General features: G+C 36.9%; 1 protein-coding gene across 1 annotated transcript; it reads left to right on the top strand.

The window, feature by feature from the left end:
- Nucleotides 1-830: 830 nt before the first annotated feature.
- LOC132552231 (uncharacterized) lies at nt 831-3,215 on the top strand. Its single transcript, XM_060216380.1, has 3 exons — nt 831-1,014; nt 1,248-1,739; nt 2,371-3,215. Exons 1-3 carry the CDS (start codon nt 831-833, stop codon nt 3,213-3,215), a joined length of 1,521 nt encoding a protein of 506 aa, XP_060072363.1.
- The last annotated feature ends 8,139 nt before the right edge of the window (nt 3,216-11,354 follow it).

Here is an 11,354-nt window from a genome sequence, read left to right as displayed (position 1 = left end):
AAATGTATGCCCCTAGCATCACTGGTGAGTCCCGGAAGATCAAAACAGTAGTATCATGCAGTTAATTTCATTAATTGGTAGATGGAAGATGATATTCCTTGGTGTGGCTTTTGCAAATATACAGTTGATGTTTTAGCATAAATGTATAATATTTCATGAAGTAAGTGTGAAGAGACGCAGATTCTAGCGTGCCAAATAGTTATCAGATAGGGGTGTACGGCATTACTCAGTACGATAAAAATAGTGTATCCGAAAATTAGAGAAAACATTTCATATAACCCATGGAATTGTAAGCGCGGTCTTAACAAGAACTTTTACATCGTAAGTGCTATAAACAACGTCACATGGATTTTGGTTTTTATATGAAGTGTAAACTTCTTTCTGTTTATCACATGAATATTTTACAAGCTTTCGTGAAACCAACAATTTGTAAGTTGATACTTAATCGAAATCTGTGTTGTTCTCATAGTACATCATTTTCATTATGATGCCATGTCATATCATAATGTTATGACGTCACAATGCATATCATGTCATCGGATTATGGTGTCACAATGCATATCACGTCATTAAGTTATGATGTTACGATGGAAAAAATAGAAATCTCCAACCAATCACAGACCCTCTAGGTGCTATTACATGTGTAATAATTATCAGTGATAACAGGCCAGCTATTGGCAAACAAAACGAAATTCTACACCACAGCGTCATTTATGGTATCAGGCTAAATTCTCTGCAATTTCAAAATATATTCAAGCTAAATTAAGATATCAACTTAACAAACAAATGTTTCAGCCATTCCTGACACTAACGGAAAACGATTCTTCTATATGACTCCTCTGTGTTTGGACAACATCAGACCTACACTGTTCCTTGTTCCTCAGACATCCCGATCATGTTCCGTAATAGTGGCCACGCCCTTCAACGTCACACGCATTCGACTCCGTAAAGGACTATCTCGCAGACTCGTTGTAGATTGTGTGAACCCGAAATGGAACAGTCTCGGCGAAATTGGTAAATACTAAAAAATCTTACCGTTACACACAAGTAACCCGTTTCTGTGTAGTCTTGTATTTCAAAAGGCTATTTCTCTTTTCTGATTTTTTAAATGTTGAAATGTAAACTTAAGTCCTAATTTAAGATGCTCATAAAAATATGTGTTGGAATTCAATGAAAACATTTTAATTTCAAGTATTCACATTGTTATATTCGATGTTATAAATTGAAATAATTACCATTTACCACAGGTGGCCAGATCCGATCGAGTTGTGAGATAACAGTGTACGTGGAATACGAAAATGATAATTACCTAGTTCACCCAATAGACATTGCCGGGAACATGTACACCGTTGTGGTACCGTCTGATCGGATGAAATGGCAGTGTTTTACTATCATATACCCAATACGCAATGCAACCAATGTTACCATCATAACAGAAGCACCTACATCTGGGGAATTCATCTTCGACGACAGCAGCTGGGCCAAGTTTGATTCCAAATACAAGATGATGATTACTGTACACGAGTTTGAAGCAGTTTATATCAAATGTACTTGTAACCTGTCTGGTGTAGAAATTATTTCACCCAATGCGTTTATGGTTGTTGCTGGCGCCTTACTAAAACAATCAAGTCTTCAGGCTATTATTGTAGAGCAACTTTCGCCGACAAACACGTGGGGGCGGCAGTTTCTGTTACCAATACCAACACTAGTTAATATCACAGCGACCATATACATTGTAGGTATGTATCTGATCAAATATTGATAATCTTCGATTTTTTTAACAAACAGCTCCCGTCCAATAAATTCATTATTTAAACAGTAAACGTATTGTAAGATGTTGAGTGAAAATAAAACCTCATTATTATGAACAAGTACCTCCACTTAGAAATCGGATTGACTCAAAATTGATTTTTCTAATCGAGTTTACTATCATTAAAATTTCAGGCCTTTTATGGTAATAATGCGGTTAACAACTTGGCATTAATTATTCGTGTGTGGTATCAACGGAGGAATTCAGGTCGTCATGATACCGTTTCTTGACTTTGAACCCCACGAAAATCTACAAATATTATCTTCGGTCTTGGATTGCCTGTCTTTATCATACAGGGGAAAGATAACTAATGGAAAGGCCCGATTCATGATAATGTTTCACCTCAAGCATTGCAATACCAAGGCATTGCGGTCTACTTCGACAAGATTTCCTCTGAATTATATATCCTGTTTGCTTTATGATTGCTGTTGATGTCTGTAAGACATATAGAGGGGCGTAAGTTTATGCAATTTTACTATTTGTGTTTATGGTGCATCACCTCTGCTTTACAAAGTTCATGTGAAGGCACACTACAGCTATCATTTTGTTGTTTGTTACAGGTAAAAACGACACTGGGGATCTATTCATTAATACCAACAGCATGACCGATAGTTTCGTATCCATTTCATCATTTCCCTACACTTTGAAGGTTGCCGCGGATGAATACATACATATAATATCTCCTAATTCATCCGTGTTACCGATGGTGCTAATGGAGGCTGTGAATAGCTATGAACTCGATAGATTTGTTTATATGTCTCTTCCATCAGTGTCCCAGTGTTTACCAAGATATCGGTTCAACGACAAGGACAACCGTAAGACAACACTATCCGTTTGGGGCACATTCGGATACAATTTTCTTATCAATTTTAAAAACATGACGATGGAAACACTGTTTAAAAATTTGACTCATGATGATGTATACCTTTATGCAAATCTTGAAAATTATGAAAACTTTGAAATAATACCTCAACGTCGCATATCACTTTTCCCGTCGGTTTGCGGTATCGTGGAAATTTTGCGTAATGAATCTGTTCGTTTATATTCACTAGGAATGCGACTAACAAATGTATATGAGTCATGCGTCATTTCCGGTAAAAGAACAGTTTCAGCAGATGGAAATGACAACGACTGTGATGGCTTGGTGGACGAGGAAATCAGAAACAGACGTGATGATGATGGAGATGGTTTCGTGGATGAAGATATCGGCACGTGGGTGAATTCCAGACGCCAGGTTGGTAGCGGGGAAAGTTTTCGATTGGAGATGTCTGTTATTGCTGTCATTATTTCCATCGTTGTGGCGTTGGTCGCCGTTCTAGCTTTTATAGGTGGAATGTTACTAGCCGACCAGCTAATGGGTGGAAACACTGTAGCACCTGTAATAGACAGTCCAGATTTACAGTAAAATCTCAAATAAAAGTACTGTAAATACCGTAGAGTCCAAAATCAAACAAAAGATGATAACTGTACACACACTATACTGTAGGGTCCAAAATGACAGTGAAAACATAGGTAATCGTACTGACCGCACTGCAGAGCCCAGAATTACAACAAAAACACAGACAGCGGTACTGGTCGTAATGTAGAGTCCAGAATTACAGTAAAAACACAGATAGCGGTACTGGTCGTAATGTAGAATGAATAATTACAGTGAAAACACAGATAACCGTGCTGACCTCGCTGCAAAGCCCAGAATTACAGCAAAAACTCAGATAGTGGTACTGGTCGTAATGTAGAGTACTGAGCATACAGTAGCGTTCCCAGTTACAGTAAAAGATGTGATAGATCTGAGCATACGGTAGCGTTCCCATTTACAGTAAAATACGTGATGGATCAAAGCATACGGTAGCGTTCCTAGTAACAGTAAAATACGTGATAGATCAGAGCATACGGTAGCGTTCCCAGTTACAGTAAAATATGTGATAGATCTGAGCATACGGTAGCGTTCCCAGTGACAGTAAAATATGTGATATATCTGAGCATACAGCAGCGTTCCTAGTTACAGTAAAATATGTGACAGATCAGAGCATACAGCAGCATTCCCAGTTACAGTAAAATATGTGATAGATCAGAGCATACAGCAGCATTCCCAGTTACAGTAAAATATGTGATAGATCAGAGCATACAGCAGCGTTCCCAGTTACAGTAAAATAAGTGATAGATCAGAGCATACAGCAGCATTCCCAGTTACAGTAAAATATGTGACAGATCAGAGCATACAGCAGCATTCCCAGTTACAGTAAAATATGTGACAGATCAGAGCATACAGCAGCATTCCCAGTTACAGTAAAATATGTGATAGATCAGAGCATACAGCAGCATTCCCAGTTACAGTAAAATATGTGATAGATCAGAGCATACAGCAGCGTTCCCAGTTACAGTAAAATATGTGATAGATCAGAGCATACAGCAGCATTCCCAGTTACAGTAAAATATGTGACAGCTATTTCTAGTTGTTCTAGAGATCTCATAATATTGGAACCGATACTACTTTTTTTATCTGATGATGATACAGTTTCATCTAGAAAAGGTGTTTCTATTGTCTTTGTCAAGGCTAGTTTAGCAGCAAAATAAGGGAAACGTCGGCTAATAAAATGAAATGGTATGAGTTGTATTGAAGGCAAGGTGTACAACAAAAAAATTCGTGATTTTCCAATCTGACGGGCTTAATCCGAGTGGGGTATCGAAAGGTTAAGCAAGCAAACGGTGGGTCATTTAGGTATTCAATGATCTCGTGTATTCAAGAATGTCCCGAAATGACCTGAAATGACTGATTAGGGGATTCGATGTTCCGGGCGTTGTTTTCTTATTTTAATTCTAAGCAACAATTTTTCGATTATTTTGATGTCGGGAGACTGTGCAAACCAGATTATGGTCAGAATAATGTTTTACTGTTTCCATTCATTGTGAACATAAACCAGATGTACGGGGACAGTGTCGTCCTGGAACCGGAATACTCTAGTGGCAAGATGTCGGACAATAACTTGGCCACACACCGCTGTCAATTGTGCATTTATATTAGTATCAACTTTACAAGGAGTGCTAACACCATAAGACAACTTACAAGGTTTGTCATTACTTCATTTGTTTTCCAATGTTTTTTTTCAAATACTTACTCCATAGTGATCTTATCGTAGATGCCGTTATTTCCATTAATTTCTTAAGTTTTATGTCCTTTAGATATGTTCAAGTTTACTTCACAGTGTACGATATCTCGGCCGATTTCCTGCCCATTTTACCAGTCTCTCCCAGAGTGCATTTCAGTACACTGCATGACGTCATTTCAAGATTCTTGAAAAAAACTTATTTCATTATTTTTTTTTCTTTTTTGTTATTTGTATCAGTATTTTCAAAATAGATGTTTTTACATCTGGAAAATGACAATAGCTTTAAACGATACGGATTATAACGCAGGATTAAAGGTGAATGAACAGACAATATCCGTAGTCTTTACAATTTGTACTTTTACTTTTCAACTACCGACGTTTTCTCGAGAAATGTGATTTGACATCAGTGTTAATTGGTGATGATTTTGCTACACGATTGACACATTTCCTCTCCAAAAGCGCGAATGTTATTGTTAACACTACATACAAAACAGTCTACATGTGTTTATTTTGTTGGTGTTGCCAGGGAAGCCGACATATTTTTGCTTCACCGCAAACTTTGACCCTCACCGCGAGGTCAACTATTAGTAGACCATAAGCCGTTTACAGAGGTTCACTGTAACAGTTAAGGAACGACAACTCTGGTAGAGTATATGAGAATATTTCTCTAAGCAGACAAATTTCTTTGACAAACTTAAGTAGAAATTATAGATTCTTCTACAAATTGTACTCCTTAGACTTCATCAAACAAACTGCCATGATGTCGCCATTTTGTGAGAATCGCGGATTCATGTTTTTTTAGCCATAACGCTGTAGCTTGTACTTGTCGAGGCATCTACTGGTACTATTTTACAGTCGTTAATTTATGTGAAATATTATGCTCATTTTTCTCTAATTATGTAATTAACATAAATGCCGTACATGTGTGTATATTGTCTAAAACTTCATGTAGTGATATCACATTAAATGGATTTACTTAAATTCTTATTTATTTCAACCATTAGAAAACGTGAACATGTTTTTATCATTATTTTGTATGGAGTAATTTAGTATGTTTTACTAAAACAAGACACAAATCTTAAAAAAGACGTGATTCCTATAGTGTATCTCCAAGGTTACCGGGGATGCGGGACATCTCCCCGTGTTTATTAAGTGGTTTACGTTTCATGTAGAGTCAGTGAGGTAAAATAATTGCGGGTTTTCTTTTACAAACTTTATTTTGTTCGTCTTCCTTATATCATTAAGTTTGACTTTGACAACAAATTATGTTCATTTGCTGTGATTTTTGAAAGCCTCTCTGACCTTGCATTAAATCCCAGTCAACAATACAATACTCGTTAAATAACACAACTTTTAAATTCACACATTTTACCATACGTAAGAAGACAGTGGTAAGAAAAGTAAACAGTCCTAATTAAGATTTGGAATTCAGGATTTTTTCCCGATGTTAGTTTAATGAATGTGGTAAACTTACAACTGGTGTTATTGTGACCTTTGGTTTATTTAAATCCTGGGAACTTTGTTTCCTAAAAGACTATAGGCATTCCTGTGACGTCCTGTATATATATGCAGCGCACTGACTGTTATAGATGATTGTTGTGTACACAACGGATGGGTCAACACATTTTGTATAATTTTTTTTTATATTCTGATATATAATAAATATGACAACGGATTAAAACGTTATGTAAATTTGTGTACCACGTGTTTGTGTGTTTTCTTCTTCTGAGATGTTTGCTTCGGGTTTTGAATATTGTAAAAAAAAAAAACAAAAACAAAAACAAAAACCCCACAAGAATGAATAGCGCGTTTTAGTGCCAATTAGGAATCAAATACAGTAGAGTCAAATAATGAAGTAAACTGAAGCATACATATGTCTCGCCCAGCGATGATAAGTGCCTACATTTTGAAACCTCCGAAGCTACTGAGGAAAATCCAAAGTGTTCAAAAGAAATATCAAACTCTAAATGGGGAGATGTATTAGCCGCATTGTTCTAGACATTTTGTAATTTTTATATATCTGATAATTCTATAAGAACGATAATTGCGTGTACACGTGCTGAACCGTGTCGTTATTGGTTACAGCAAACAGCGGGGATTGTAAGTCCACCAGCAGTGTCTGCTGTCTCGAACACCGTAAAATAGACACACAACAGCTCATCTTCATTACAAATTTACTGAGTGAGACAGAGTAGTATCTAATCGAAGTTATCAACATTAAGGGTATTTGGTGTTCTTCAGTCGCTGCTAAGGTTTTAAACTTTAATGTATGGTGCAGTTTAGTTTGATTGTATAAACTAAACTACACCACACATTAAAGTGTGATCATTCAGCAATAATAATAAAAGTAATATTATCCTGCATATACACCCAATACCCTTAATGTTGATACCTTCGATTAGATAGAATGTGTTATAGAAGTCCTTTCGAATGCAGGATAATATTACACAATGTACATACATAATGTTATGGCAAAACCTGTCAACGCTTTTAAACGACATCAACATCGAATAGAATCATAATTGTGAACCCAATACAGCAAGCCAAATCATATTCTCAACTCAATGCCATCAGAAAAAACTCGGGACCTTTTGTTGTACAATAGGTTGATAAACAATTACTAGAGTTATCTTTCTTAGTATGTGAATATAACACAACATGTGGCAGTATCGACAAAGATATTACAACAACTACATTTCCCTATTGTAGGTGATTAGTTTCACTACAGTTGCTGACTTTTGAAGGTACGTGTAATTAATGGCCGAGATACCAGTTTGTCTATCAATTTATGCATAATGTTGTTGCTGTTTAAATATACTTAGAACTTTGTTACATGCGATAGAACTATTGCTTTAAATGCTGAATGATAACACCCATAATAATTGATGCGTTTTGACATTTTACAGTCAAATACATATACATCATCAGGCTTGTTGTAAAATGACGTGTTGTTAATTTGTATAATAATAAAATACCAGAGTAATAACTGAGGGATCTGTGAAGTAGGAAAGATACAATCAGAATGCTAATTTGATCATTTGCATTTTATTTGATTTCGTAATAATGAATTTGATATGTAACTAAGATCTTGCTTACGTCCTAAATCATTGATATTTTATGAATAACCCGGATTCATCTTTGCTGAATTCTTAGCTGTTTCTGTTGTCACTAGAGACTATAGTGTTTACAAATACTTGGGCACTTTATGGAACGATAACCCTTATGTACTTCCTAAATAAATATGAATGATATATCACGATTCTTTGTTAGGATTTTTTCATTAAAACATGATAGTTAGCAGACCGAGTGCTGCATCACTAAGGCTTCTGTCACACTTTGGGTGTCTACTACAATGTACATGTACCAGACAGACGACTCGGCGATTCGCGATTTCCACGCTTTCTGTATTGACGGGAGATGACTTCCAACTGTCGGTGAGTGCAATGATGGCTTGTTTTGACCGATATACGATATGTGATATAATATCGGTCATGTGGAAAAATAGTCGATAACTCATATAAAGGTTTCTCGTACAGGCAACAGGGAATTCTCGCATACTTCACAGGGTGATCCTGTGGTGGTTAGGGATGGAATCATGCAGTGGAGGGGAGATAACTCTTGCAGTAAAGGATAGATAACTCGTACAGATTAAGAAAAGCCAGCTGGCAGGCACTTTATGATGTAACTGACTGTATAAGTTTATGTAGTGTAACCATGCCGCAAATTCATAACGTCTTTTAAATGAACATTTCACGGGACACCGACGATGGCGCGGTGAATAGGTTGAAGGGTTGGTGTCGTGGACAGGAATTTCTCACCTACTGGCTGATCCCGTGGTCGAAAAGGACAGGATAACTCCCACACGAGGAAGGAAAGACTGTTGGCTCGCGCCTGATGTTACGCACACTTTATATAGGGGAACCGTTTCACAAAGTGATAAAGTTTTCGGTTGAGAGGGAGGGAGGGAGGGTGAGAGAGAGAGAGAGAGAGAGAGAGAGAGAGAGAGAGAGAGAGAGAGAGAGAGAGAGAGAGAGAGAGAGAGAGAGAGAGAGAGAGAGAGAGAGTGGGGAGGATCACATTTAGTCAAACCCATTGCTTGGCTAGATAATATTGATTTTTGCTTTTAAGATATCATATTGCTTAGTTTCGGAACGCACTATATGTATATGAGTAAATCAAATGTTACACACCCTAATGCCTAATACCACCAATTTTTCTTCATTGAAATTTCCGTCACCAATTATAGATCTGAACTGTCAGAGGGCGCAGAATTCCACGTAATCTGAATTGATATACAGCTAATCTTACGAAACAGTAATTATTTGACTGGCTCAGTTGTATGATTGGCTTGAAAAAAGATAGATATATTTGTGATAGATGTGACATACTTTTTTCTAAATATGGTTCCTTTTCTATATCACCTCGGAATTAAATTTAAAACTTACCTTTCTAGTCCTTGTTGATTACCTTCATACAGAACCGGAAATATCGGGTAAACCAATTTTGCCCTTTTTTGAGGTAAAGGCACACCCACCGTCCTCCCTTTGGTGTTTTCTCATATTTGTTTCATGAAATCGTGTATGTGGGTGTAGAGTCATTTGCATACATGTTGCTCAATGCAACGAACAAATCCAACCTGTCGAGAGGGTTTCATGTTTAAAATAACAAAATACATAACATTATTTTCGCTGAAAGCTTGAATATGATGAGATTTTGAAACTCTTCTGTTCTGGTATAGCGGATCTGTTTTACATACGTTCAATATACGTCACCAATCCCATGAATAATAATTAAATACAATTAGTGAAACAGATGTGAATTTCGAAAATTATTTCTACGATTTACGAAACATAATTCCTGATGCTACTTCACTGTCTGATTTCGCTGGTATTCCTAAACTAGTGTATTTTGAAATGAATAGATTTGAAACACCGCGATTAAAATTGTCCCTCTTACATAGATATAGAACACAAAAAAAAAAACGTGATTAAAATACCTCTTCAAAAGGAATCAAGTATAATTTTACTGGTAGGCTTGGGTCGTCACCGGAACAAAGCACCCAGAAGCAGTGTTCTTCTTATTCCTGTATCCGGTTTATGAATGTACCCGTGCTATGTCGTTACGGTCTGCTGAGTTTTGACACACACCTGTGCTTCCTTGTGAGCTCATGTTAACAGTGTTTTTTATTCTATATTTGTTAATGAGTTTCATATTTCCTGTGTATGGAGTTAGACTGTGAGTTGTGTGATTCCAACACGGCCTTTTAATCCGTTAATTTAACCCCTAAGAAATTGCTGTCAATTGTATCCTATAACTATGTCGTCTGATTGAAGGTCTTACTTATATTTGAATGTCAGGGTTATGTCATTCAGATTGGTTTATATAGAGAGTATAACCCTAGTTCACCCAAGGTATTTCAGACTATAACCTTAGTCTACCCAAGGTATTTCAGACTATAACCTTAGTCTACCCAAGGTATTTAAGACTATAACCTAAGTCTACCCAAGGTATTTCAGACTGTAACCTAAGTCTACCCAAGGTATTTCAGACTATAACCTTAGTCTACCCAAGGTATTTCAGACTATAACCTTAGTCTACCCAAGGTATTTCAGACTGTAACCTAAGTCTACCCAAGGTATTTCAGACTATAACCTTAGTCTACCCAAGGTATTTCAGACTGTAACCTAAGTCTACCCAAGGTATTTCAGACTATAACCTAAGTCTACCCAAGGTATTTCAGACTATAACCTTAGTCTACCCAAGGCATTTCAGACTATAACCTAAGCCCACCAAGGTATTTCAGAGTGTTAACAAAGTCTACCAAAGGTATTCCGGACTATAACTTAAGTCTACCCAAGGTATTTCAGACTATAACCTAAGTCTACCCAAGGTATTTCAGACTATAACCTAAGTCTACCCAAGGTATTTCAGACTATAACCTAAGTCTACCCAAGGCATTTCAGACTATAACCTTAGTCTACACAAGGCATTTCAGACTATAACCTAAGCCCACCAAGGTATTTCAGACTATAACCTAAGTCTACCCAAGGTATTTCAGCCTATAACCTAAGTCTACCCAAGGTATTTCAGACTATAACCTTAGTCTACCCAAGACATTTCAGACTATAACCTAAGCCCACCAAGGTATTTCAGACTATAACCTAAGCCCACCAAGGTATTTCAGACTATAACCTAAGTCTACCCAAGGTATTTCAGACTATAACCTAAGTCTACCCAGGATATTCCGGACTGTAACCTAAGTCTACCCAAGGTATTTAAGACTATAACCTTAGTCTACCCAAGGTATTTCAGACTGTAACCTAAGTCTACCCAGGATATTCCGGACTGTAACCTAAGTCTACCCAAGGTATTTCAGACTATAACCTAAGTCTACCCAGGATATTCCGGACTGTAACCTAAGTCTACCCAAGGTATTT

Source organism: Ylistrum balloti, unplaced genomic scaffold (assembly GCF_031769215.1).
Source record: "Ylistrum balloti isolate Yb309-2 unplaced genomic scaffold, AGI_CSIRO_Ybal_v1 Utg370242, whole genome shotgun sequence".
NCBI lineage: Eukaryota > Metazoa > Mollusca > Bivalvia > Pectinida > Pectinidae > Ylistrum > Ylistrum balloti.
Note: the sequence above shows the minus strand (reverse complement) of the source record. Positions and strands in the feature narration are given on the sequence as shown.

Coding starts and splice junctions, on each gene's coding strand:
- LOC132552231 (XM_060216380.1), top strand. CDS start 831: ATGACTCCTCTGTGTTTGGACAACATCAGACCTACACTGTTCCTTGTT. Junction 1,015..1,247: donor GAACAGTCTCGGCGAAATTG/GTAAATACTAAA, acceptor CATTTACCACAG/GTGGCCAGATCCGATCGAGT. Junction 1,740..2,370: donor AGCGACCATATACATTGTAG/GTATGTATCTGA, acceptor TGTTTGTTACAG/GTAAAAACGACACTGGGGAT.